Source organism: Oncorhynchus clarkii, chromosome 21 (genome assembly GCF_045791955.1).
Source record: "Oncorhynchus clarkii lewisi isolate Uvic-CL-2024 chromosome 21, UVic_Ocla_1.0, whole genome shotgun sequence".
NCBI lineage: Eukaryota > Metazoa > Chordata > Actinopteri > Salmoniformes > Salmonidae > Oncorhynchus > Oncorhynchus clarkii.
In genome coordinates, this window is record NC_092167.1 from 12,701,243 (window position 1) to 12,728,107 (window position 26,865).

The window sequence follows — 26,865 nt, forward strand, 5'->3', positions numbered from 1 at the left end:
CCCTCTGCGTGTGAGTGCTCAGCCTGGGGATACAGACAGGATGGCCTTCCTCTCTCACTCTCTCACTCTCTCACTGAGATTCAGGTTCACCTGAAAGGAGGGCGGGGTGATGTAAAATAAATTGAACAAAGGAGAAAAGCAGTCGAGGATAGTCAATCAAAAATCTATTTGGTTTATTACAAGTTGCAACAGGGAGAAACCTCCAGCATAGAAGCAGAGAAAATGTCTAACTGGCCTTCTCTGGGAACACCCTTATATCCTAATCAGCATACAAATGTTCTGTAAACACCAGCCCGACAGGCTTGTAGGAAGTCAAAACAGAAGGCAGTGACTTTGTCAGCAGCTACAGAATCACATTGTTTCACACAATATAATAATGATCAGTGTATCCTCTGTCCTTGTACTTCCAGTCTGGCGTCAACCTTATCAGCAGTTATGAGTTTAATCCATAACATACAGCCTCTAGTCTCGTGACCATCAACCCAAGTGTTACAAACCAAACACTGGAAATCACGTTTTTTACACAAACTTCAAATATGCTAAACATTGTGTTGATCATTCTAAATTAAATATGAACTTCAGTCATCTTAAATATTCCCATTATACTGTTGCTGAGGTGCACCATCCTGGCTGGCTGGCACTCAGTGGATGTGAGTTTCTCGTCACTCGCCTCCCCTAGGCTGTCAATCACTCACTGTCTCTGGTCCTGGAGTTTGGGTCGATGTGACAACTAGCAAATTGTCATATAGATAATGCATAAAACACAGTGCGCATTTCTGAGGAAAAGTGCATGGAAGCGCAGTCACTTATATTTGCCTTTGGCCCATGAATGTTTACCTTGTAACTTTATAGCCTTTTGTCCTGAAAAATATATAAACTATGATTAACTAGGCTATTATGAGATACATCAAACATGCATACTTACGCAGACAAGGTGGGCACTGAAGTGGATGAACAAAAATCTGAATGCCCTACTGTTCAACACCCAACGTATTTGGCATGGGTATGCAAAGGAGCTCTCCAGGAAGGGAAACAGGGCCTGGAAGTCTGCATCATCTCAAACCAGGTAAATGCCACATTGTCTGTTAGTACTCATCATAATATCACTAATTCCCATTGATTCAATAAAACATCAGCACTGTAGGGTATTTCAGTTTGGGGACAATAAAGTTCCTCTTATGTTAAATGAAACTCTAGATACAGTCGCTACCTACTGAGCACACACTGGTTGAATCAACGTTGTTTCAACGTCATTTGTCAACGTATTATGATGTGGAATCAAAGTGGAAAACACATTGGATTTGAAAAAAGTAATCAACCAGTACTGTCCATCTCATTTCAACCAGTGTTGTAAGCATTGAAATTATGGTAAAACTTTAACTTAAATACATTGACTTAACCTGACTAACAGGTTGCTACATCAATCATCTGATTACAACATAATCATCAAAACTATGTATACGTTGCAATTGCGTTGAAAATTCCAGGTAGAAATGTAAAAAATGTTTTATTTTATTCAGTTATATTGTGTGGTTGAAATGACGCTTCAGTAACCACTCCCTTTTGTGAGAAACTGGTAAATAATAATAGGCTACCTCGGGCGGCAGGTAGCCAAGTGTTTAGAGCATTGGGCCAGTGACCGAAAGGTTGCTGGATGGAATTCCCAAGCCGACAAGGTAAAAATCTGTCTTTCTGCCCCTGAGCAAGGCAGTTAACCCAATGTTCCCCGGGCGCCGTAGACGTGGATGTTGAGTAAGGCGACCCCCACACCTCTCTGATTCAGAAGGGTTGGGTTAAATGCGGAAGACACATTTCAGTTGAAGGCATTCAGTTGTACAACTGACTAGGTATCCCCCTTTTGCAAATGTATTAAAATAAATACCTTATTTACATAAGTATTCAGACCCTTTGCTGTGAGATTCGAAATTGAGCTTAGGAGCATCCTGTTTCCATTGATTATCCTTGAGATGTTTCTACAACTGGATTGGAGTCCACCTGTGGTACATTCAATCGATTGGGCATAATTTGGAAAGGCACACAGCTGTCTTTATGGAAAGGCACACACCTGTCCCTCAACTCCAGTGTATGATATACCATTCTGTAGCTCCGAGTCTCTACTTTTTCCAATGTAAAAAAGACCCTTTGAAATGTTGCTACATAAGACCGAATCAAGGAGGTTGTTATTACTCTCGTGGGTTGAAGAAGGAGACCAAGGTGCAGCGTGGTACGCGTTCATGATTTTTAATAAACTGAACACTGCAACAAAATAACAAAGTAGAAAAAAAACGAAAAGCGCACAGTTCTGTCAGGCAAAACAGCTAAACAGAAAATAACTCCCCACAAAACCCAAACGGAAAGTCACAACTTATATATGATCCCCAATCAGAGACAATGATAGACAGCTGCCTCTGATTGGGAACCACACATGGCAAAAACAACAAAGAAATAGAAAACATAGAAACAAAAAATCTACAATGCCCATCCTAATCACACCCTGACCTAACCAAAAATAGAGAAATAAAAGGCTCTCTAAGGTCAGGGCGTCACAGAGGTTGGTCACATATGAGAGGTAATGCACCTCAGTGAGAACAATTCTACCATCCAGATGTCTACCTCTTTGTACCCTGCTTAAATTTCGAAACAAGCTGTGTCCGCTTCAGTGACTATCATTTCAACACATTTACACATTGATCAGCTTCCATACTCATTGGGGTAGACTACCTAAATAAAATGGAATAGTTGAAAGTAACTCCTCTAACTTTTCTTATGCAAGCTGTATGTGAAAGTACATTAGTGAGGTTAGGTTTATGCTAATATGGATAAAATGGTTTGGCTAGCTAAACAACAACTGTAACAATGTATTTAAGAGGCAACAAGTGCTCATTGTGCAACTGTATTTATGTTTTCAATAAACATTAGAGATGAAATATAGTTGAAATGTTGTCAACAATCTAAGCCAACCCCGTCTGTTTTGCCCAATAGTTGAACATGGGTTGGTTGCTAAACAGTCAACCCATCTATTAACTAGATCACACATTAAACATCTCCAAACACTCCATACTCAGTCCATTAGGTAGCAACCATGGGTGTATTCACTAGGAACTCAATTGAACCAAAACGGAACGAAACAGGGAGGGACCTACCTGAATTTGTCCATTGTAAACTCTTAATTTTGTTGCAAAATGTTTTGGACTAATGATTACGCCCCTTGATTAGAAGCATGTGACCCTATTTAACATGTGCTGGGAGAGAAAATCCCCACCCCGATTTAAGTTTGTTAAGATGAAAGAATTGGACACATAATAAGGAATTCTAAAAATATATATAAAAAAGACTAACTGAACATTGAGTTTAATGCAACATTGAATGACACTCGATCGGCTTGTGTGTGGCTTAAGGAGTGAGGCAATACAGAAGTGCCTACTCACTGAATCAATGGAGCTAGCTGCAAATAAGCACAACAGCTGGGGGCTGTATCAAGAGTGCACAGAGCAGCAGCAGTGCAGGATAGAAAAAAAGGTTGCACCATGGAAAGCAGGGTCATCACCCATCTGAATGCTGAGCAAAGGAGCTGACATGACGCCATTGTGAAAAGAAAGGACACATTGAGCGAACTTGTAAAAGAAATAGAGAGAAACCAGCAAAGGACAGCTATAAGGAAATATCTGGAAAAGGAAACACAGCCAGCTGCACCCCAAGAAGAAACACCTGCATGCTGTGAAGCAGGACCAGTCATGCAACAGTGGCATAGACTCTGTGGAGGAGCTACTGATCAAGGAATTGACAGTAAAAGGACACTCTACAGCCAACGGTGTCACAACACCATAGGGAGGACAATCAAAAAAGATGTACATCGATACTGGAGCAGCTGTCTCACTTATGTCAGAAAAACGATAAAAAATAAGGCTGAACCACCTTTCACAGACACATGCAAAAATTCACACTGAGAGATTGTCCCCATGACGGAATGGCAGAAATCATGCTGGAACTAAACTGATAAAAAGCCAAACTTCCCATCTATGTGGTCAAGGTGCTGATATGCCGACCACGGTTTGAAAAGATTTGTCTGGACTGGGCGAAGGTGAATCGGTGACAGTTGAAGAAACAGGGTTGTCAGCTGTGCAGACTCGACATGCAGCTGTTTTTAAGGATGAACTGGCTCCATTCCCCTGTGTGGAGATAAAGGTGAACATTAATCCTGTACTGATGGTGGAACAATACCCGCTTCCTCCAATTATCGAGGAACTACGCGTAAGGTAGGCTGGTGGAAAGTACTGCAAGATTGATCTCAACAAAGTCTTCCTGCAGCTGCATGTAGATGAAGAGTCACAAAAGTACCTCACCATCACTACCCACATGGGACTCTACTGATACCGCCACTTGCCTTTTGGAATCACGTTGGCATCTGCCTTGTTCCAGAGGTCCATGGATCAGGTCCTGAGCGACCACCCTAGGTCATATTGTTACCTTGATGAAATCCTCATCACAGGAAAGGATGGCGAGGAGCAACTGCTGAACCTTTAAAAGGGTGGCAGGTAGGGCGGAAGGTAGCTTAGTGGTTAACAGTGTTGGACCAGTAACCGAAAGGTTGCAGGTTTGAATCCCCAAGCCAACTAAGTGAAAAATCTGCCTTAAATCGACTTGAAGAGTAAGGCTTACGTGTTTGCAATTCGAGAAGTGCAACTTTTTCAAGCACGCAGTGGAGTCCTTAGGCCATTTGATTGATGCTGGCGGTCTCCACACAGCCCCATCGAAAGTGACAGTCATTGTAGATCCTCCTACTCCAGAGAAAGTCGGCCAGCTGCGGCCTTTCCTTGGTGTCCTGAATGACTACGATGAGTTCATCCTGCAGCTGAAGCCTTTGCATGAGGTAATGAGAGAGAGCAAATCCTGGTTGTTTACAAAGTGTGACACTACTTTCAAGAAAGGCAGCATTGATTGAAAAGGTGTTGACTCACTTTGACCTGTTCTTGCCAATTCCACTGGCCTGCAACGCTTCCCTATATGGAGTTCGGGCCATCGTGTCTGACAGCACATCTGCAGGAGAAGCCCATTGCTTTCACGTCAAGGACTGAAATACCCTTATTATCTTATCTTCGGGATCACCTACCTGTTTGGAGATGTTTGGATGTCTCGGAATGCCTGAGCAGATAGTCACGGACAATGGCAATCTTTTGTTTCCAAGGAGATGGACATTTCCTCCAGAGCAATGGAATCAAACACATCCTCTCAAGTCCTTATCATCCATCCACTCATAGACTTGAAGAGTGAAGGGTTCAGACAAACATGCACTCAAGGCGTCCAGAAGTGAAGCACCACTAAAGTATTGTAATACCACTCATGCAACAACTGGAACGTCCCCTGCCTATCTGCTCATGAAAAGACATGCCCACCAAAACGTTGGTGTAAAACAAGCAGCAAGACCAAGTCAACCAGCCAGCTAAATGGTATAAAGACAGACAGTTCACTGTTGAAGATCCAGTCCTCACACGCAACTACACCACTACAGAAAGGTGGCCACCCGCAACTGTTCTCAAAAGACTTGGCCTGCCTCATACAGTCTGCACCCAAGACAACCAGACCTGGCAGAGACATGTTAACCAGTTGCTCCCACGAGAACCTGCAGCTTCAATCCCTGAAGCAGAGGTGCCTTCACAGACGAGCTGACACACCACCAGAACAAGTCAGCAACCGCACCAGCTTCTTCTTCACTGCCGCCAACAGAGGCTACACCAGCCTGTGACTAAGCCTGATCCCGGGTTATGTCGCAACCGACCTAGAGAAAGAAAACCTCCTGAATGTTATACATAGTGCTAACCCTGGAAGCAAGGGGCATAATACTCATCTTTGGGTTTAGAGGGATGTTGAGGCAGTCTACCCTCTCTCACAAGTAAGAGAAAGCTTAGTTTGCTTATGTTAATGTGGATATGCCATTTAAGCGGGAGGAAATACTGTATTTTATATATTGGGACTAACTATTTATGTACTATGTGGGTTTCTGAAGCCGTAGTTCTAATGCTAAGCATTATGGGTATTGAAGTCGGTTGTTAAAGGGACTTCCTGAAGTAATGTAAGACACATAACTTTTCAATAAAACACTCGTTGCATCTAAAACGATGTATCAGTCTCGGTCCCCATTCCCAAGTCTAAAGTTAATCCGAAGAGTCAAGATACAACATAGCCCTTTTGTATAAACTCCCCAGTCCCTGCTTATGACAAGCATACTCTTAACATGATGCTGCCACGGCAATACTTGAAAATACAGAGGATCAAAAACATCGCATTCACTCCATATTTAATGGCTGTCTGAAACAGTAAAAAGAAGGAAACCAACTTTTTATTTAACTAGGCAAGTAAGTTGAGGACTAATTATTATTTACAATGATGGCCTAGGAACAGTGGGTTAACTGTCTTGTTCAGAGACAGAATGACAGATTTTTACCTTGTCAGCTCGGAGATTCGATCCACCCAACGCTCTAACCACTAGGCTACCTGCCGCCCCTTAACTAAACTTAAATACAGTCCTTTTGCCCTCAAATCTCCAGTTTTTATATGGCACGCTGGGCACTCATATGAATTCTATGAGGTGTTTGTCTGTGAGTTGTAGTTATATGTCCTAGAAACCGTGACTTTACCATAGATATAGCTCACAGCCATCACAGTTGATGGAGAGAGGGCTGGCCATGCGGCAGAGGATGTGGAATAAGTTCATCTCCGAGAACTCATAGAGAAATCCCTGAGCAGTTGAGGACGGAACTTCATCAAAACTACACTGATGTCAATTCAGCTCTATATGATGTCAATGCAGACAAATATTCATTGACCTTCTTTGGTGAAAATCAATAAGAAACTACAAATTAGCATAAATACAGGAATAATATTTATTATTTCTTTGCATTTACATTCAGGACCAAGGAGAACACAGCTCAATAGCATTCCACATTCTGTGAAGAAACTGTGCATCTGTCCCCATGAAAATATGTAAAACCAATAGATCACTAAGATTACACAGTCATCTCACTGCTGACCACTGCTGACCACCAGCTTTTCAAAGCATGATGATATTGATGTGTTCATAACAAAGTGGGAAGGTGGTAATTACCAGTTGTGAAGTCGTAAATACCAGTTGGATGCATTCACATGCATTGAACTCATTGAGAAACTAAGATAGGCTAAGAGCCAAGAAGCTGCATCAACCATAAACTGTAAGTACAGATATCATGTTTGTACAAAAATTATAGTGTTCAAAAACATATTTAAGGACATATTTTTGTAAATAATGTTTTGTTGCATTGAACTGCTGAAAATGATGATAAAAGGGTAATTTCGTCAGAGGTCAGCATGTGGGAGAAGTCGGACCTCAGGGAAGATAGACGAGTTTCCCACTAATAATTACCAGTTGGAGGGGCGTACAAGTGGACTTTTACCAGTCGTATGTGGTAAATACCACCTTCCCACTTGCTTATGATTGCAGCATAACTCCTATAGTCCTGCTGTATTGTCTCTGGTACAGTAGGCCTAACTATCTCTGTGTATCAGAAGTCTTTAATCAGATTCTGTATGTTCCAGTGCTGCCCACTACACTCCTGAAGGATGAGCTGGTAGTAGGTGTCCTCCCCTGGTGCAATCTCCAGACATCTCTTTGTCTGTCTGTTCTGGATGGCTTTTCCCTGTAAAATACAACAAACATTCTACTGTACAGCATCACAATAATAAAAAAATGAAAAAAGTCAAAGACATCTCCGTTGTTTCCAACAATTTATAAGCATCAAATTCCCTATTTCATTTTGAAGTGCTTACCTGTTGGAAGTCCCAGAGCATGTGGAATCCCTTCTGCTGGGCCACCTTGCACTCATACAGTCCTGGGGTTCGAGTGCCAGTGTCCACCAGACAGCGATTACTGTTGTACTTGTGAGACTTGATGCCCCCAATGTAGATCTCCCCACTGGCTCGATATTAACAGTTCTGGACAGAGAGTATAGATATTTAGGCTTTTCTGAGTCTGTGGTATTGACAGTACTTTGCATTGTGGCATGGATTGAATACCAAGTCTGCCATGGGATGAATCATATTATACATGTAGTTAAATTATAAGATACTAAGCAATGTTTCTACAAACCTGTGGACCAAAATAATGACATCCATATAAAATAGGTGTGTTCCCTGGAACTGGGCCTTGATCTATACAGAGATCCGTCTTCTGGTCATTGACCAGCTGTTGATTTTATGGACAGAGATTAAACAGTTATAAAAGTGCAGATTCCTATCCTGATTTATGACCCTGCATCCTATTGAAAAAAGGATGCCATGCATGCCACAGTTCGTGAGGAAAAAGTTCCAGAACAACTGTAACATTTTAGCATCACTCACAGCTCCATAACCAAGCAAGTCACCCAGGGGGTCTAACATGGGATACACGTTATTTTGTACATAATGTTTCTGCAACCGTATCTGACGGCAAAAAATAGCTCCTGGATATCAGGACAGCGATCAATCACCTCGGATTAGACACAGATTTTTTCTTCAACAACCAAGACGCACAGGACCTTCTCCAAACACCCAACAGGGCCAACATCCCCGTTATTTGCCAGAGGAAGAAACGCAGGTACAGAGCACACAGAACGGGATGCCTCGTGAGGACCCGCAGAAAGCTGCTATTACCGTCAATATTACTCGCCAACGTGCAATCATTGGACAATAAATTAGACGAGGTACGATCGCGAATATCCTACCAACGGGACATCAAAAACTGTAATATCCTATGTTTCACGGAATCGTGGCTGAATGACGACATGGATATTCAGCTAGCGGGATATACGCTGCACCGGCAAGATAGAACAGCAACAGTAAGACGAGGGGGGGGGGGGGGTCTGTGCATGTTTGTAAACAACAGCTGGTTCACAAAATCTAAAGAAGTCTCTAGATTTTGCTCACCTGAAGTAGAGTATGTTGTGATAAATTGCAGGCCACACTACTTGCCTAGAGAGTTTTCAGCTATACTTGTCGTGGCTGTTTATTTACCACCACAGACAGATACTGGCACTAAAACCGCACTCAGTCAGCTGTATAAGGAAATAAGCAAACAGGAAACCCCTCACCCAGAGGTGGCGCTCCTAGTGGCCGGAGACATTAATGCAGGGAAACTTAAATCAGTTCTACCAAATTTCTATCAACATGTTAAATGTGCAACCAGAGGGAAAAAACTCCACACACAGAGACGCGTATAAAGCTCTCCCTCGCCCTCCATTTGGTAAATCCGACCACAACTCTATCCTCCTGATTCCTGCTTACAAGCAAAAATTAAAGCAGGAAGCACCAGTGACTCGGTCTATAAAAAAGTTGTCAGATGAAGCAGATGCTAAACTACAGGACTGTTTTGATATCACAGACTGGAACATGTTACGGGATTCTTCCGATGGCATTGAGGAGTACACCACATCAGTCACTGGCTTTATCCATAAGTGCATCGAGGACGTCGTCCCCACAGTGACTGTACGTACATACCCCAACCAGAAGCCATGGATTACAGGCAACAGTCGAGCTAAAGAGTAGAGCTGCCGCTTTCAAGGACTCTAACCCGGAAGCTTACAAGAAATCCTGCTATGCCCTGAAATGAACCATCAAACAGGAAAACTGTCAATACAGGGCTAAGATTGAATATTACTACACCGGCTCCGACGCTCGTCTTATGTGGCAGGGCTTGCAGACTATTACAGACTACAACAAGAAGCACAGCCGCGAGCTGCCCAGTGACACAAGCCTACCAGACGAGCTAAATCACTGCTATGCTCGCTTCGAGTCAAGCAACACTGAGGCATGGATGAGAGCATCGGCTGTTCCGGAAGACTGTGTGATCACGCTCTCCGTAGTCGACGTGAGTAAGACCTTTAAAGCAGGTCAACATACACAAGGCTGCAGGGCCAGACGGATTACCAGGACGTGTGCTCCGGGCATGTGCTGACCAACTGTTCAGCATGTCCCTGATTGAGTCTGTAATACAAATATGTTTCAAGCAGACCACCATAGTCCCTGTGCCCAAGAACACAAAGGCAACCTGCCTAAATGACTACATACCCGTAGCACTCACCTCGATGGCCATGAACACCATTATCCCAGAAACCCTAGACCCACTCCAATTTGCATACCGCCCAAACAGATCCACAGATGATGCAATCTCTATTGCACTCCACACTGCCCTTTCTCACCTGGACAAAAGGAACACTTATGTGAGACTGCTATTCATTGACTACAGCTCATTCAACACCATAGTACCCTCAAAGCTCATCACTAAGCTAAGGATCCTGGGACTAAACACCTCCCTCTGTAACTGGATCCTGGACTTCCTGACGGGCTGCCCCCAGGTGGTAAGGATAGGTAGCAACACGTCTGCCACGCTGATCCTCAACACTGGAGCCCCCAGCGTGCGTGCTCAGTCCCCTCCTGTACACCCTGTTCACCCACGACTGCATGGCCAGGCACGACTCCAACACCATCATTACGTTTGCAGACAACACAACAGCCTGATCACCGACAACGATGAGACAACGATGAGACAGCCTATAGGGAGGAGGTCAGAAACCTGGCAGTGTGGTGCCAGAATAACAACCTATCCCTCAACGTAACCAAGACTAAGGAGATGATTGTGGACTTACAGGAAAAGGAGGACCGAGCACGCCCCCATTTTTACTGACGAGGCTGTAGTGGAGCAGGTTGAGAGTTTCAAGTTCCTTGGTGTCCACATCACCAACAAACTAGAATGGTCCAAACACACCAAGACAGTTGTGAAGAGGGCAGGACAAAGCCTATCGCCCCTCAGGAAACTAAAAAGATTTGGCATGGGTCCTGAGATCCTCAAAAGGTTCTACAGCTGCAACATCGAGAGCATCACTGCCTGGTACGGCATTGCTTGGCCTCCGACCGCAAGGCACTACAGAGGGTAGTGCGTACGGCCCAGTACATCACTGGGGCTAAGCTGCCTGCCTTCCGGGACGTCTACAACAGGCGGTGTCAGAGGAAGGCCCTAAAAATTGTCAAAGACCCCAGCCACCCCAGTCATAGACTGTTCTCTCCACTACTGCATGGCAAGTGGTATCGGAGTGCCAAGTCTAGGACAAAAAGGCTTCTCAACAGTTTTTACCCCTAAGCCATAAGACTCCTGAACAGGTAATCAAATGGCTACCCGGACTATTTGCCTTGTGTGCCCCCCCCAACCCCTCTTTTACACTGCTGCTACTCTCTGTTTATCATATATGCATAGTCACTTTAACTATACATTCATGTACATATGTATATACTACCTCAATTGGCCCGACCAACCAGTGCTCCCGCACATTGGCTAACCGGACTATCTGCATTGTGTCCTGCCACCCGCCACCCACCACCCGCCAACCCCTCTTTACGCTACTGCTACTCTCTGTTCATCATATATTCATAGTCACTTGAAGCATATCTACATGTACATACTACCTCAATCAGCCTGATTAACCAGTGTCTGTATGTAGCCTCGCTACTTTTATAGCCTCGCTACCGTTTTTCACTGTCTTTTTACTGTTGTTTTTATATCTTTACTTACCTATTGTTCACCTAATAGATGTTTTTGTTCTATTGGTTAGAGCCTGTAAGTAAGCATTTCACTGTAAGATCTACCTACACCTGCTGAATTCGGCGCACGTGACAAATAAACTTTGATTTGATTAGATAAAGAGTTGGATGTATGACCCTGCATCCTATTGAAAAAGGATGCCATGCATGCCACTAAACACAGTTGGTGAGGAAATAATTATCGAACAACTGTAACATTTTAGCATCACTCACAGCTCCATAACCAAGCAAGTTACCCAGGGGGTCTAACATGGGATACACGTTATCCAGATACCACTGGAAGGGTTTGCAGTTCAGTCTCTTTCTCAACTTCTTCCTCTCTGAAACATCCCCAATGTCTATGCCGTGATCCTGTGGTGAGAAAGAAGATTTCTAAATCAGAAACACAGGCCATGTGAGCAATCCACCTATTATCCACTTTTGCTTACTGCCATCATTTTACATGGATCCTATGATCTTTATTGTGGCATTGAGTAATAGACCATTTTTAAAATAATATGGACTGTCTAGTCTACTTATTTTCAAACACAAGGCATGCAAAACAGCAATCATTGCTATTCTATAGGAACAGCTGAACAAAACCTACTGTTTGATTGGTTTGTTGTGTACAGTACCTTCAGTGGGATGTTCCAGGCAATGTTGACATTATGTTTGTAGTCATCCATCCAGACCTCAGCCACTCTCAGAGCATTCCTCTTCATTGTAATGCTCAGGTCGGGGAGATAGGGTTTATGGGCCCTCTCGATGTGGGCTATTTTAGAACAAGGTATGACCTCGACACTTCCACCACATAGCCACACCTTGACACACCAAACACCAAGAGAGAAGGAAGAGTTTATAGATATGGACTGAAGTGTCTGGATGTTGGATGTAGATTGGTTTGTTCAAACTGAAGGACTCAAGAACAAAAAGTAATTCTGCAAACACAAGTCTGCTTTGATTTCAAACATTTATTTAGAAACTGTAGCAGATGGGCTTACCCGGATACCCAGTTCACCATTTTCCCCTCCATAGATCTTCATACCACCATCCAGAGCACCAATTTCCCCAAAGAACAGGCGATCAACCACTAGTATGCCCATAACGGAGGGGCTCCTGACAAACATACAGTACAAATCATGGTCATTTCCACATTGGGAGAAGTGACATTCATTTAATGAATATATAACGCAAAATAATAGTCCAGGTGTAAATATTAGGTATGATTTTCCTCCCCATGCTGTGCTTTCCTTATCGCCTATTCAAACAGATTTGTGAAACTGGACTATCATCCTATACTGAAATCACGAACAACTCACTTTCCTGGCTGTGACTCGTCTTTCAAGGCATACCACTCAGGTCTGAAGGACTCATACATACACCACAGGGCCCAGTCAAAGGCATCTGCAGCAGGCCCATAACGTGTGACTGTCAAATCATCGAAATGGACGTTGTCAAACACCGGTGTCAACACCAACGTGCGGTCCTCCTTTATCCGAGCTAACAGAGGCTCCGCCCTGTTCACACAAACACAGAGTCAAAACACCATGTTGGGGGGGGGATTCAGAAAGTCTCACTGAGATATTTCATTTAGACTACCATTCCACATGGACCTCTATGTGGGCGTCCAAGATGGCCACCACATCTCCTTCAGCTTCCCTCCACCCTGAGAGGCGGGCCTGTGTGAGACCGAGCTGCTCTGAGTGTCTCACTCTCTTCACCAGGCCTGGACGCTCTTCATGGATGAAGCTGATGTAGGCATCCAACTTCTCCTTTAGATCGTCTGTGAAAGCACACAATTGCAAATCGGTGGTGCACAACAAACGTTGAAAGCCACACCTTTCAATCAAAGTTCAATCTAAATGTTAACAATGTAATTTCAAATGTTTCTATGCGGAGAGCGTTGACCAATTAGGCAAACCATTGGAGCTGTGGTCATCCACCAGTATAATGTCTTTGAGCAGGCGTTGGGGGGTCTTGTCTATGATGCTGCGGACGGCTCTCTTGATGATTGACAGGGCCTCGTCCAAGTAGATCAACACCACGCTGATGGTGGGCAGGTCATGGGGATACTGGTGCTTAGCACACCTAACAGGCACAACAAACACATTTGGTCCACCTCATATCATTCATTCACTTCACCAAAGCTGCTGTTTCACTCTTAAAGTGATTGCCAATTTCAATATCATTGCGAGAGCTTGGACTGCATTTTTGTCAAAATGTATTTATTGACATAGCCTCGCTCTGTTCAATGTTCTCTACCTATATAGTACTCTAAATACCCCATTTCACGTTGTTCAGTTTAAAAGAATACAAGATAAAAAAATTGCTCACACCGTTCAAACGAATGAGGGGTAGAACCTTATAAGATAGATAAAACCTTCTAATTCTAAGGTCACGATTTCTCAAATTGCATTCACAGTGCTGAGATGGAATTGACCTCGGTTGGCCGCAATGCAACAGACTGTGGTTAGAATTTATGATATCAACTTATCCATAATTTGTTGTGTTGAGGTGGAGGAGGGATGAGGAAAATTATTTACTTAGGATCGCGAGTATCAGGGATTTCCCTGTTCAGGGGTAGTCTGTCACTCAGGAAGGCGTTGTATCCATACATCTGAAACAGCCCCTCTGCCTCTTTCTGCTCCTCCTCTGAGAGCTCATCACCCCAGCGTGTAAACAGAGCTGAGTTGGGGTACACCTTCTTCACCACCTTCCTGTCCTTCTTGACCTCGGGAGCCTTCACAGCCTGCCCCTCTTTCAGACTGCTCCCGTCGTTGATTGTATTCACTGTGGACACACATGACAGCTGTTCATCACACTGTAATAAATGTGTTATGACTGCCAGAATCAACATGATTCACTCCTTTTGATACAAACAGAGCATGATCTCATATACATAGCTTCAGTGACTGTTTTTAGGTGTTTTTAAAAAAGTTGATTTATAAGGCCTTTGTTTATTATTGTTTTATTTTATTTTTTGGGTAGGTCAGCTTTAATATTGCAGAAAGATTGTAGCTTCCATCAATGTAATTGTCTGCATCATTTCTAATCGTCAAAATATTTTTGGGTAAATATATATATATATACACACATACACAAACCCACATATATAAATATACAGTGTATCACAAAAGTGAATACACCCCTCACATTTTTGTAAATATTTGAGTATACCTTCTCATGTGACAACACTGAAGAAATGACACTTTGCTTCAATGTAAAGTAGTGAGTGTATAAATAACAGTGTAAATTTGCTGTCCCCTCAAAATAACTCAACATACAGCCACTAAACCGCTGGCAACAAAAGTGAGTACACCCCTTAGTGAAAATGTCCAAATTGGGCTCAAAGTGTCAATATTTTGTGTGCCACCATTTTCCAGCACTGACATAACCCTCATGCGCATGGAGTTCACTAGAGCTTCACAGGTTGCCACTGGAGTCCTCTTCCACTCCTCCATGACGACATCATGGAACTAGTGGATGTTAGAGACCTTGCACTCCTCCACCTTCCGTTTGAGGATGCCCCATAGATGCTCAATAGGGTTTAGGTCTGGAGACATGCTTGGCCAGTCCATCACCTTTACCCTCAGCTTCTTTAGCAAGGCAGTGGTCGTCTTGGAGGTGTGTTTGGGGGCGTTATCATGTTGGAATACTGCCCTGCGGCCCAGTCTCCGAAGGGAGGGGATCATGCTCTGCTTCAGTATGTCACAGTACATGTTGGCATTCATGGTTCCCTCAATGAACTGTAGCTCCCCAGTGCCGGCAGCACTCATGCGGCCCCAGACCATGACACTCCCACCACCATGCTTGACTGTAGGCAAGACACACTTGTCTTTGTAATCCTCACCTGGTTGCCGCCACACACGCTTGACACCATCTGAACCAAATAAGTTTATCTTGGTCTCATCAGACCACAGGACATGGCTCCAGTAATCCATGTCCTTAGTCTGCTTGTCTTCAGCAAACTGTTTGCGGGCTTTCTTGTGCATCATCTTTAGAAGAGGCTTCCTTCTGGGACGACAGCCATGCAGACCAATTTGATGCAGTGTACGGCGTATGGTCTGAGCACTGAGGCTGACCCCCCACCCCTTCAACCTCTGCAGCAATGCTGGCAGCACTCATGCGTCTATTTCCCAAAGACAACCTCTGGATATGACGCTGAGCATATGCACTCAACTTCTTTGGTCGACCATGGCGAGGCCTGTTCTGAGTGGAACCTGTCCAGTTAAACCGCTGTATGGTCTTGGCCACCGTGCTGCAGCCCAGTTTCAGGGTCTTGGCAATCTTCTTATAGCCCAGGCCATCTTTATGTAGAGCAACAATTCTTTTTTTTCAGATCCTCATAGAGTTCTTTGCCATGAGGTGCCATGTTGAACTTCCAGTGACCAGTCAGTATGAGGGAGTGTGAGAGCGATGACACCAAATTTAACACACCTGATCCCCATTCACACCTGAGACCTTGTAACACTAATGAGTCACATGACACCGGGGAGGGAAAATGGCTAATTAGGCCCAATTTGGACATTTTCACTTAGGGGTGTACTCACTTTTTTTGCCAGCGGTTTAGACATTAATTACTGTGTGTTGAGTTATTTTGAGGGGACAACAAATTTACACTGTTATACAAGCTGTACACTCACTACTTTACATTGTAGCGAAGTGTCATTTCTTCAGTGTTGTCACATGAAAAGATATACTAAAATATTTACAAAAATGTGAGGGGTGTACTCACTTTTGTGATATACTGTACATACACTACCGGTCAACAGTTTCAGAACACCTGCTCATTCAAGGGTTTTTCTTTATTTAGACTATTTTCTACATTGTAGAATAATAATGAAGACATCAAAACTATGAAATAACACATATGGAATTATGTAGTAACCAAAAAAGTGTTAAACAAATGTTACATTTGAGATTCTTCAAATAGCCACCCTTTGCCTTGATGACAGCTTTGCACACTCTGGCATTTTGTCAACCAGCTTCATGCAACCTGGAATGCATTTCAATTAACAGGTGTTCTTTGTTAAAAGTTGATATGTGGAATTTCTCTCCTTCTTAAAGCGTTTGAGCCAATCAGTTGTGTTGTGACAAGATGGCCCTATTTGGTAAAAGACCAAGTCCATATTATGGCAAGAACGCTCAAATAAGCGAAGAGAAATGACAGTCCATCATTACTTTAAGACATGAAGGTCAGTCAATACGGAACATTTCCAGAACTTTGAACGTTGCTTCAAGTGCAGGCGCAAAAACCATCAAGCACTATAAGGAAACTGTCTCTCATGAGGACCGACACAGGAATGGAAGACTCTGGAAGAGTTACCTCTGCTGCAGAGGATAAGTTCATTAGAGTTACCAGACTCAGAAATTGCAACCCAAACAAATGCTTCACAGAGTTCAAGTAATAGACACATCACAACATCAATTGTTCAGAGGAGACCCCATGAATCAGGCCTTCATGTTCGAATTTCTTCAAAGAAACCACCACTAACGGACACCAAAAAGAAGAAGATACTTGCTTGGGTCAAGAAACACGAGCAACTGTGTTTGGTCTGGTGAGTCCAAATTTTAGATCTTTGCTTCCAACCGTCGTGTCTTTGTGAGACACGGTGTGGGTGAATGGATAGTATCCGCATGTGTATTTCCCACCATAAAGCATGGAGGAGGAGGTCTATGATCTATTTAGAATTCAAGGCACTCTTAACCAGCATGGCTACCACAGCATTCTGCAGCAATACGCCATCCCATCTGATTTGGGCTTAGTGGGACTATAATTTGTTTTTAAACAGGACAAAGACCCAACACACCTCCAGGCTGTGTAAGGACTATTTTACCAAGAATGAGACTGATGGAGTGCTTCATCAGATGACCTGGCCTCCACAAGACCTCAAACAAATTGAGATGGTTTGGGATGAGTTGGACTGCATAGTGAAGGAAAAGCAGCCATCACGCGCTCAGCATATGTGTGAACTCCTTTAAGACTATTGGAAAAGCATTCCGGGGAAGCTGGTAGAGAGAATGCCAAGAGTGTGCAAAGCTGCCATCAAGGCAAAGGGTGGCTATTTGAAGAATCTCAAAAGTAAAACATATTTTGATTTGAACACTTTCTTGGTTACTACATGATTCCATATGTGTTATTTCATAGTTTTGATGTCTTCACTATTATTCTACAATGTAGAAAATAGTCAAAATAAAGAAAAACCTTTGAATGAGTAATTATTCTAAAACTTTTGACCCCACCGGCTAGGTACAAGGTTGTCAAGTTTATAATTATCAGCTTTGAGAATTTCCGTGGGGGGCTTTGGCTTTTAGGACCAACCCTGCCAGGCAGGCTCAGGATATTGAGGGGGCGGTGCTGCTTTAGTAGTTCTCTGGCTGCAGTCATCTTTCTGATTTGACTGCATATTTGGTATTTTGGTATTTTATTAGGATCCCCATTAGCTGTTGCAAAACCAGCAGCCACTCTTCCTGATGTCCACACAAAACATGAATCATGACATAATACAGAACATTAATAGACAAGAACAGCTCAATGACAGAACTACATAAAACATGTTTTAAAGGCACACGTAGCCTACATATCAATGCATACACAAACTATCTAGGTCAAATAGGGGAGAGGAGTTGTGCCGCGAGGTGTTGCTTTATCTGTTTTTAGAAACCAGGTTTACTGTTTATTTGAGCAATATGAGATGGAACTGAGTTCCATGCAACAATGGCTTTATATAATAAGGGTACGCTTTCTCAAATTTGTTCTGAATTTGGGGACTGTGAAAAGACCCCTGGTGGCATGCCTGGTGGGGTAAGTGTGTGTGTCAGAGCTGTGTGTAAGTTGACTATGCAAACAATTTGTGATTTTCAACACATTCATGTTTCTTATAAAAAGAAGAAGTGATGCAGTCAGTCTCTCCTCAACTCTTAGCCAAGAGAGACTTGCATGCATAGTATTTATATCAGCCCTCTGATTACAATGAATAGCAAGATGTAGTGCTCTGTTCTGGGCCAGCTGCAGCTTAACCTTGCATCACTGGACCACACAACTGGACAATAATGAAGATTAGACAAAACTAGAGCGTGGTGTCAAAAAAGCAGAGCATCTCTTTATTATGGACAGACCTCTTCCCATCTTTACAACCATTGAATCTATATGTTTTGACCATGACAGTTTACAATCTAAGGTAACGCCAAGTAATTTACTCTCCTCAACTTGTTCAACAGCCATACCATTCATTACCAGATTCAGCTGAGGTCTAGAACTTAGGGAATTATTTGTACCAAATATAATGCTCTTAGTTTTAGAGATGTTAAGGACCAGTGTATTACTGACCACCCATTCCAAAACAGACTGCAACTCTTTAAGTTTCAGCGACTTAATTTGCTGTGGTTGCTGATGCGTATATGGTTGAATCATCAGCATACATGTAGACACATGCTTTGTTTAATGGCAGTGGCAGGTCATTGGTCACAGGCAGTCACAGGTCATTACCCTGCGGTACACCACACTTTGCATGTTTGACATTAGAGAAGCTTCCAAAAAAGAAAACTGAGTTCTATTACATAGATAGTTCTGAATCCATAATATGGCAGAGGTTGAAAAGCCATAACACATACGTTTTTTCAACAAGTTACTGTCAATAATATCAAAGGCTGCACTGAAATCTAACAGTACAGCTCCCACAATCTTCTATCGATTTCTTTCAACCAATCATCAGTCATTTGTGTCAGTACATGTTCAGTGTCCTTCTCTCGAAGCATGCTGAAAGTCTGTTAATTTGTTTACAGAGAAATAGCATTATATTTGGTCAAACACAATTTTTTCCAACTGTTTGATCAGAGCTGGCAGCAAGCTTATAGGTCTACTGTTAGAACCAGTAAAGGCCGTTTTACTGGGTTGCGGAATTACTTTGGCTTCCCTCCAGGCCTGAGGACAAAGACTTTCCTCTCGGCTCAGATTAAAGATATGAGAGATAGGAGTGGCTAGAGTCAGCTATCATCCTCAGTAGCTTTCCATCTAAGTTGTCAATGCCAGGAGGTTTGTCATTATTGATCGATAACAATAATTACTTCACCTCTCCCACAGGAAATTAAAATTCAAACTTGCAAAGCTTTTCTTTCATTATGCATGAACACAATGGCTTACTGTTCGTTGTTGGTATTTACTAAGTTTGCAAATTAAGTAATTATACAAATAATTGGCAACATCAAACAGTTGTGATGAATAAGCCATCTGATTCAATAAAAGATTCAGTTGAATTTGTCTTTCTGCCCCTAATTTCATTTAAAGTCATCCATTTTTTTTCCATCATTCTTTATATAATTTATTTTGGCATTATAATACAGTTGTCTTCTTTTTGAGTTTAGTTCAGCCAGTCAGATGTGCAGCCAGACTCTCCTTTTGCCTCTCCTTTCAACCATAGTTTTTCAATTCCTCATCAGTCCATGGAGCCTTAACAGTTCTAACAGTCAGTTTCTTAAAAGGTGCATGTTCATCAATAATTGGAAGAAGCAATTTAATAAATTCATTAAGTGCAGCATCTGGATGCTCCTCATGAATCACAGACCAAATATTTTTAACATTCTCCACACAAGAGTCACAACAAAATATTTTGTATGATCTCTTAAACACTAATTAAGGCCCAGCTATTGGAACTTTGGCTTTCCTGGATATAGCTACCATTGTGATAACTGCAGCCAATGGGCATGGATACAGCTTCAGAACAAAGTTCTACAGTATTAGTAAAAATGTGATAGATACATGTGGATGATATTGTTCCTGTAGCGTTGGTAAACACCCTGGTAGGTTGATTAATAACCTGAACCAGATTACAGGCACTGGTTACAGTAAGAAGCTTCATCTTGAGTGGACAGCTTGATGAAAACCAGTCAATATTCATGTCCCCAAGAAAGTAGACCTCTGTTTACATCACTTACACAATCAAGCATTTGACACATTATTTAGAGATTGACTGTTAGCACTTGGTAGCCTAACAAAAGGCTTTAGATGTGCCAAGTGAACCTCTGTCACGAACCGGCTCAAAGCCCGTAACAAAAGGGAGACAACGTGGAGGTAAGGAGTAACAAAATAGATATTAAATAAATCAACTAAGGAAAATATACAATGGTGTGTGTAATCAGTAGTGTAAGTGAGTGTTTTTCATGCATGAATGTGATAATGCAGGGTGTTGAAAGGTGCCAAAGCAAACAACCAAAACCCACCAAGAAACACAACAAAAACTATCAAAGTGTCTGCATGGAGAGAGTCTCTTCCATGAATGTGGAAGAGGTCTATTTATCCTGGGACACACCAGGCCCAGGTGTAGCTGACCACCCTCCCAACTCCGCCCACCCGCATCCTAATAAGGAAACAAGAACAATGAGAGAATATGGCAGACAATGTGGGAGGGTCGTCACAACCTCCAACCACAACACTTCAATAACACATTACAGGGATATGGCTCTGAATATATACAGCAACATCTCCCCCATAAGCATTTCTGTCTCTTCTGTAGATGTTATATCCTTGTATTGCTACTGCAATGAATTATCTAAGTGTGTCTCAGAAATGGCTAATATATGAATGTTATCTGATGTTAGCAAATTATTGATTTCATGAACCTGATTTCTAAGGCTACATATATCAATATGGGCTATTTTCAGCCCTTTCATGGGTAGCTTATAAGAGATAGACATAATATTGAAAAGAGCAAACAAAGCTAGAGAAAAAAATATACATTCAGCAGTCCATTAATCAATTGTGTGTGTGTGTGTGTGTGTGTGTGTGTGTGCGTGCGTGTGTGTGTGTGTGTGTGGCTCTCTCATCCCTTCCATGCTTCTGGGAGGGAGGGTGGACAATGAGCCTGTTATGGCGAATGTAAGCAATTTCCCATGCTGTCACGCCCTGACCGTAGAGATATTTTTATTCTCTATGTTTAGTTGGTCAGGGTGTGACTCGGGTGGGAAACTCTATGTTCTGTGTTTCTATGTTTTGGCCGGGTATGGTTCATACTTTTTCCTTTTGTATTTTGTGGGTAGTTGTCTTTTTTAGTGGCCTGTATAGCCCTTGTAAGCTTCGTGTTCGTTTTTGTTGTTTCTTGTTGTTTCTTGTTTTGTTGGCGACATTTATAATAAAGAAAAATGTACGCTCACCACGCTGCACCTCGGTCTGGTAATTTCCTTGACGACGAGTGTGACACATGCACTCTGGTAGCTTTCATGGCTGCAATTAGTTATTTCCTCTTCTGGTGCACAGCTTCAGGATATTCCTCATTTATAAATAAAAATAAACTACAACTACACTATACCATTCTAGATGTGTCATTGAGTACTTTTGTGTTCCAGTTCCTTATATTTGAAGATGCATTATTTCACTAATTATTTGTTATTGTAATGCTGTCTTATCAATTTATGAAATACTATTATTGGAAAGTCTAATACTCATTATTTTCCAACATCTAAAAAAAAGAAAAAAAGGCGTGCGTAACTGGTGGCAGTGAAGTCAGACGCAGGAGAGAAGAACTAGGTAATAACCAGAGCAGTTTAATACAAAACCAACCGCATCAAAATAACCATCATTTGCACAAAACCCGACTCGCACCAGTAACAAATGTGCATAAGCACTACAAACAAACAATTCCACACAAAGACATGGGAGGTACAGAGGGTTAAATACACAACACTTAATGAGGGAAATGAGAACCAGGTGTGTAGGAAAAGAAGACAAAACAAAATGGAAAATTAAAAATGGATCTATGATGGCTAGAAAACCGGTGACGCCTACCACCGAACACCACCCGAACAAGGAGAGGAACCGACTTGGGTGGAAGCCATGACACATCTAGAATGGTATAGTGTAGTTGTAGTTTATTTCTTTAACAATTGTTGTATTTTATTGCTTTTCTATAAATTTTTTTATTACAATCCCTATTATGGCTGTCACAGGGGAACACCACGATCCTGGTCGTGGTGGATCGGTTTTCTAAGTACTGCCTTCTCCTCCCTTTGCCCGGTCTCCCTACGGCCCTACAGACCGCTGAAGGCCCTGTTTACACACGTCTTCCGGCACTATGGGGTGCCTGAGGACATAGTTTCTGATCGGGGTCCCCAGTTCACGTCCATGGTCTGGAAAGCGTTCATGGAAAGTCTGGGGGTCTCGGTCAGCCTCACCTCGGGTTTTCACCCCGAGAGAAATCGGCAGGTGGAGAGAGTGAACCAGGATGTGGACCTGTCACCGTTTCAGTGCGTGTTGGGCTATCAGCCGGTCCTGGTACGGTGGCAACAGAGTCAGACCGAGGCTCCTGCGGTGGAGGAATGGGTGCAGCACTCAAAAGAGGCCTGGAGAGCCATCCAGGAAGCTCTGAAATGGGCCGGTGGGCGGCAGAAGGAGAGCGCTGACCGCCACCGCAGTGAGGCCCCTATGTTCGCATCAGGTGACTGGGTCTAGCTCTCGACCCGAAACCTGCCCCTCCGCCTGCCCTACCGGAAGCTGGGCCCGCAGTTTGTGGGGCTATTTAAAGTCCTGAGGAGAATAAACGAGTTGTGTTATAGGTTACAACTCCCCCTTACTATCATATTAACCCCTCATTTCAGGTGTCTCTCCTCAGGCCGGTGGTAGCAAGTCCACTGCAGGACGTTGAGGTGTGGGAGGTCCCTCTGCCCTCCCTCCGGACATTGAGAGGGGCCCGGCGTACACTGTACATGCCATCCTGGATTCTAGTCGTCGGGTGAGGGGCCTGCAAGTACCTTGTGGATTGGGAGGGGTACGGTCCGGAGGAGAGGTGCTGGGTGCCAGTGGGGGACATCTTGGACCCATCTCTGCTGGGTGAGTTCCACCGCCTCCACCCGGATCGGCCGGCGCCTTGCCCCCGGGGCGCCCTCGAGGCACGCGCTTCGGGGGGGGGGGGGTACTGTCACGACTCCCACCGAAGGTGGCTCGCTGTTCCGGCGGTGCTCGGCAGTCGTCGTAGCCGGTCTACTAGCCGCCACCGATCCCTTTTTCCTTTTCTGTTGGTTTAGTCTTAATAGTTGCACCTGTTCCTTTTTGTGTTTCTGGATTTTTGGTCTATTTAAGCCTGTTAGGCCCACTTAGGTTTGTGCGTGATTAATTTTGTTCTCTGTCGGTTGTGTTCTCCTTTTCTCCGGACCGTTTGTCCTGTGTTTTGGGCTGGTCAGTGTTATGCGCCCTGTATTTGGCGTGACTGTTTTGTGCCAGAGAATAAATACTACAAATCAACCCTCTGCTCTCTGCACCTGAGGCTATCATTTGTTTGGGTTGCGTTTTGGTTTGTTCTGTTGAACAGGTGTTTTTTCTGGACTACGTTCCTGTTGTTCTGTGGCTACTGTTGTGGTCCTGTTCTTGTTCTTTGGACTTGTAAATAAAACGCCCTTTCTTGCAATTCGCTCTCTCCTACGCCTGACTCCACACCCACCTCTCCTAGGGAGAATCTGACAATCAGTGCATTATGACACTCACCAGGACTCCATCATCTCCTTGATTACCTGCCCTGTATATGTCACTCCCTTTGTTTCCTTCCCCAGGCGTCATTGTTGCTGTTTCATGTCTGTGCGCTGTTCGTGGTTCTTACTTTGTATTATGTTGTGTTTATTTATTAAAACATTCACTCCCTGAACTTGCTTTCCGACTCTCAGCCCACATCATTACACTTTCTGTCTCGGAACATTTGGTTATCAATAAACAGTTTATCATCTACAAGAGCTACACGTTTCCCTTTTAATTTATTCTCCTTGAAGATTGGGTACAGAACTTTGCGCCATTCTGCAATTTTTTATGTTGGAGAATTACCTTGATGTAACTGTTGTAAAAGTGTTTTCTTTTTTCTAAATGTAAAATGAAGCAATATGGCAAACTTTGGCACATAGAAGTTGATAGATCAAAACTGAATAAATGTAGTTCAACAAGCAACAGTATACAGGATTAAAGAACAATCTAAAGTGGTCATTTTATTTAATTCTTTATTAGTTTATTTAAACCCTTTATTTAATTGGGAACAGATTCCCTTCTACAATCATCACTGTGAAGTGTGAATGAACTTTTTCTGGGATCAACTCTACATGTAGGCGCAGGCTAGATTCTAATGTGTTCTCAAATACTCCCCTCTAAATCTGCCCTACCAGCCACAACAGTGGCAGATTGCAGTCCAGGTACAGTACTTGGACAGAGCTACTGGTATTTCTCTTCCAGGTAAGTCAGAGGTAAATGAAGGAGATTGAGACTTACTCAGCTTCTCGATGTGAGCCTCCATCTTCTCCAGCCTCTTGAGAATGTCCTGGCCCCTGGCCGATTCATTCTGATGGGCCCCCTGCAGTCTCTCCCCATGAGAATGAACCTCCCGCTTAATGGATGTGATGTAGAGTATTCCAGCAGCCATGGCCAGCAAAGGGGCCAGCTGTCGAACCCAGCCTAGCCTCATCGTCCCTAAGCGTGTGAGTGCTCAGCCTGGGGATACAGACAGGATGGCCTTCCTCTATCACTCTCTCACTAAGATCCAGGCTCGCCTGAAAGGAGGAAGTGTGAGGTGCACCATACCTGTGAGTTTCTTATCCTAATATTCAAATTAATTTCTGACTAAAAGCACACAGTTACTTTTATTTGACTTTGGGCCTTGAATCTTTACATTGTAACTTGATAGCCTTTTGTCTTGAAAGATCTAAGCACAATGAAATACCAACACCTTTTTTAAATACTTGAGAAAGGATTCAGGATATGTTGTATCCTGTTAGAATGAATTTGCACAACTGAACAGGTTCAATTCAACCATTCATTTGGCATTCAAGTCATTGTTGATTGGAATAAATGCAGAAAGTCACAATACTACAGGTACACTAAAAGTATCTGTAATAAAAAAAATGTCCCGAACAACAATTCAAGCAAAGCCAACATAAAGTGATAATGTATTGGGCCTATAGCTTACTGCACAAACATCATTGCTACAATACTGTTTTTAATTGGTTCATTTAGCATAGGCTTACATTTTTTAAGTTGTGTAAAAGCCATTGAGACTATTCTTGACATGCCATTACTGACCCCTGAAGAAGATGTTCCAAATTGTAATTTGTTCAATATGTTCCGAATTTGCAAGTCGTATGATACTGTATGTTACGAATTCCAATTAGCTAGGTGGCTAACGCTAATGTTAGGTGGCGGCTAACATTAGCTAGGCTGGGGTACCTGCATGGTAATCATCTATTATTTCACTACCTGCATGGTAATAATCTATTGTTTCATTAACTAGCTGAATGTTTGTGTTATACAGCATCAAAATGATCTGAGGTCCAATCAAATGGGCAGAGGCAACCAATTTATTCAATTACATGTTCATAAATGTTTTCGTATCAATGTACAGTTCATCAAGTGGAATGACCTCAATTAAATTATTTCCAAATAGACCACAATGGCTGATTGTGAAATAATTTGGTTGAAATTAATGCACACACTTTCTTTTTGTTGTAGTACAGTACAATAAAATCAGCAATGTCCTGGCATGCTATTATACTGACTTATAGAAAGATAGCAAAACAGTTACTCAGTACATCACACAATATCATCATTAAGCGCACCAGCTATTGTCTGTGGGGCTCTCTTAAATAGCAATGTTCAGCGAGCACTGAAAAATAAACAAGAAAACCATTCAAATTACAATTGAAACATGGTAAAAATATACATATTTCATTTAAGACATTGCCAATGTGACCTGGTTATCTATACATACAGTGCTTGAGATATAAACTCGGCCAAAAAGAAACGTCCTTTTTTCAGGACCCTGTCTTTCAAAGATAATTCGTAAAAATCCAAATAACTTCACAGATCTTCATTGTAAACGGTTTAAACACAGTTTCCCATGCTTGTCAAATTAACCATAAACAATTAATGAACATGCACCTGTGGAACGGTCGTTAAGACACGAACAGCTTACTGACGGTAGGCAATTAAGGTTACGGAATTAAGGAAAACTTAAAGACACTGAAGAGGCCTTTCTACTGACTCTGAAAAACACCAAAGAAAAGATGCCCAGGGTCCCTGCTCATCTGTGTGAACATGCCTTAGCTGTGCCTCAGCTGCATGCCTCAGCTGCGTGAACGTGCCTTGCATGCTGCAAGGAGGCATGAGGACTGCAGATGTGGCCAGGGCAATAAATTGCAATATCCGTACTGTGAGACGCCTAAGACAGCGCTACAGGGAGACAGGACGGACAGTTGATCGTCCTTGCAGTGGCAGACCACGTGTAACCATGTTCATACAAATATTCACACATGTTAAGTTTGCTG

General features: G+C 42.9%; 1 protein-coding gene across 1 annotated transcript; it reads right to left on the bottom strand.

Annotated features, from left to right (window-relative positions):
- Positions 1-7,535: 7,535 nt before the first annotated feature.
- On the bottom strand, positions 7,536-25,010 carry LOC139379319 (probable polypeptide N-acetylgalactosaminyltransferase 8). The gene is given in 11 exon segments (XM_071122123.1): positions 7,536-7,670; positions 7,801-7,965; positions 8,120-8,215; positions 11,815-11,952; positions 12,216-12,401; positions 12,582-12,696; positions 12,900-13,097; positions 13,180-13,363; positions 13,502-13,668; positions 14,124-14,370; positions 24,818-25,010. Coding segments are annotated over 11 exon segments (1,824 nt in total).
- Positions 25,011-26,865: the final 1,855 nt, after the last annotated feature.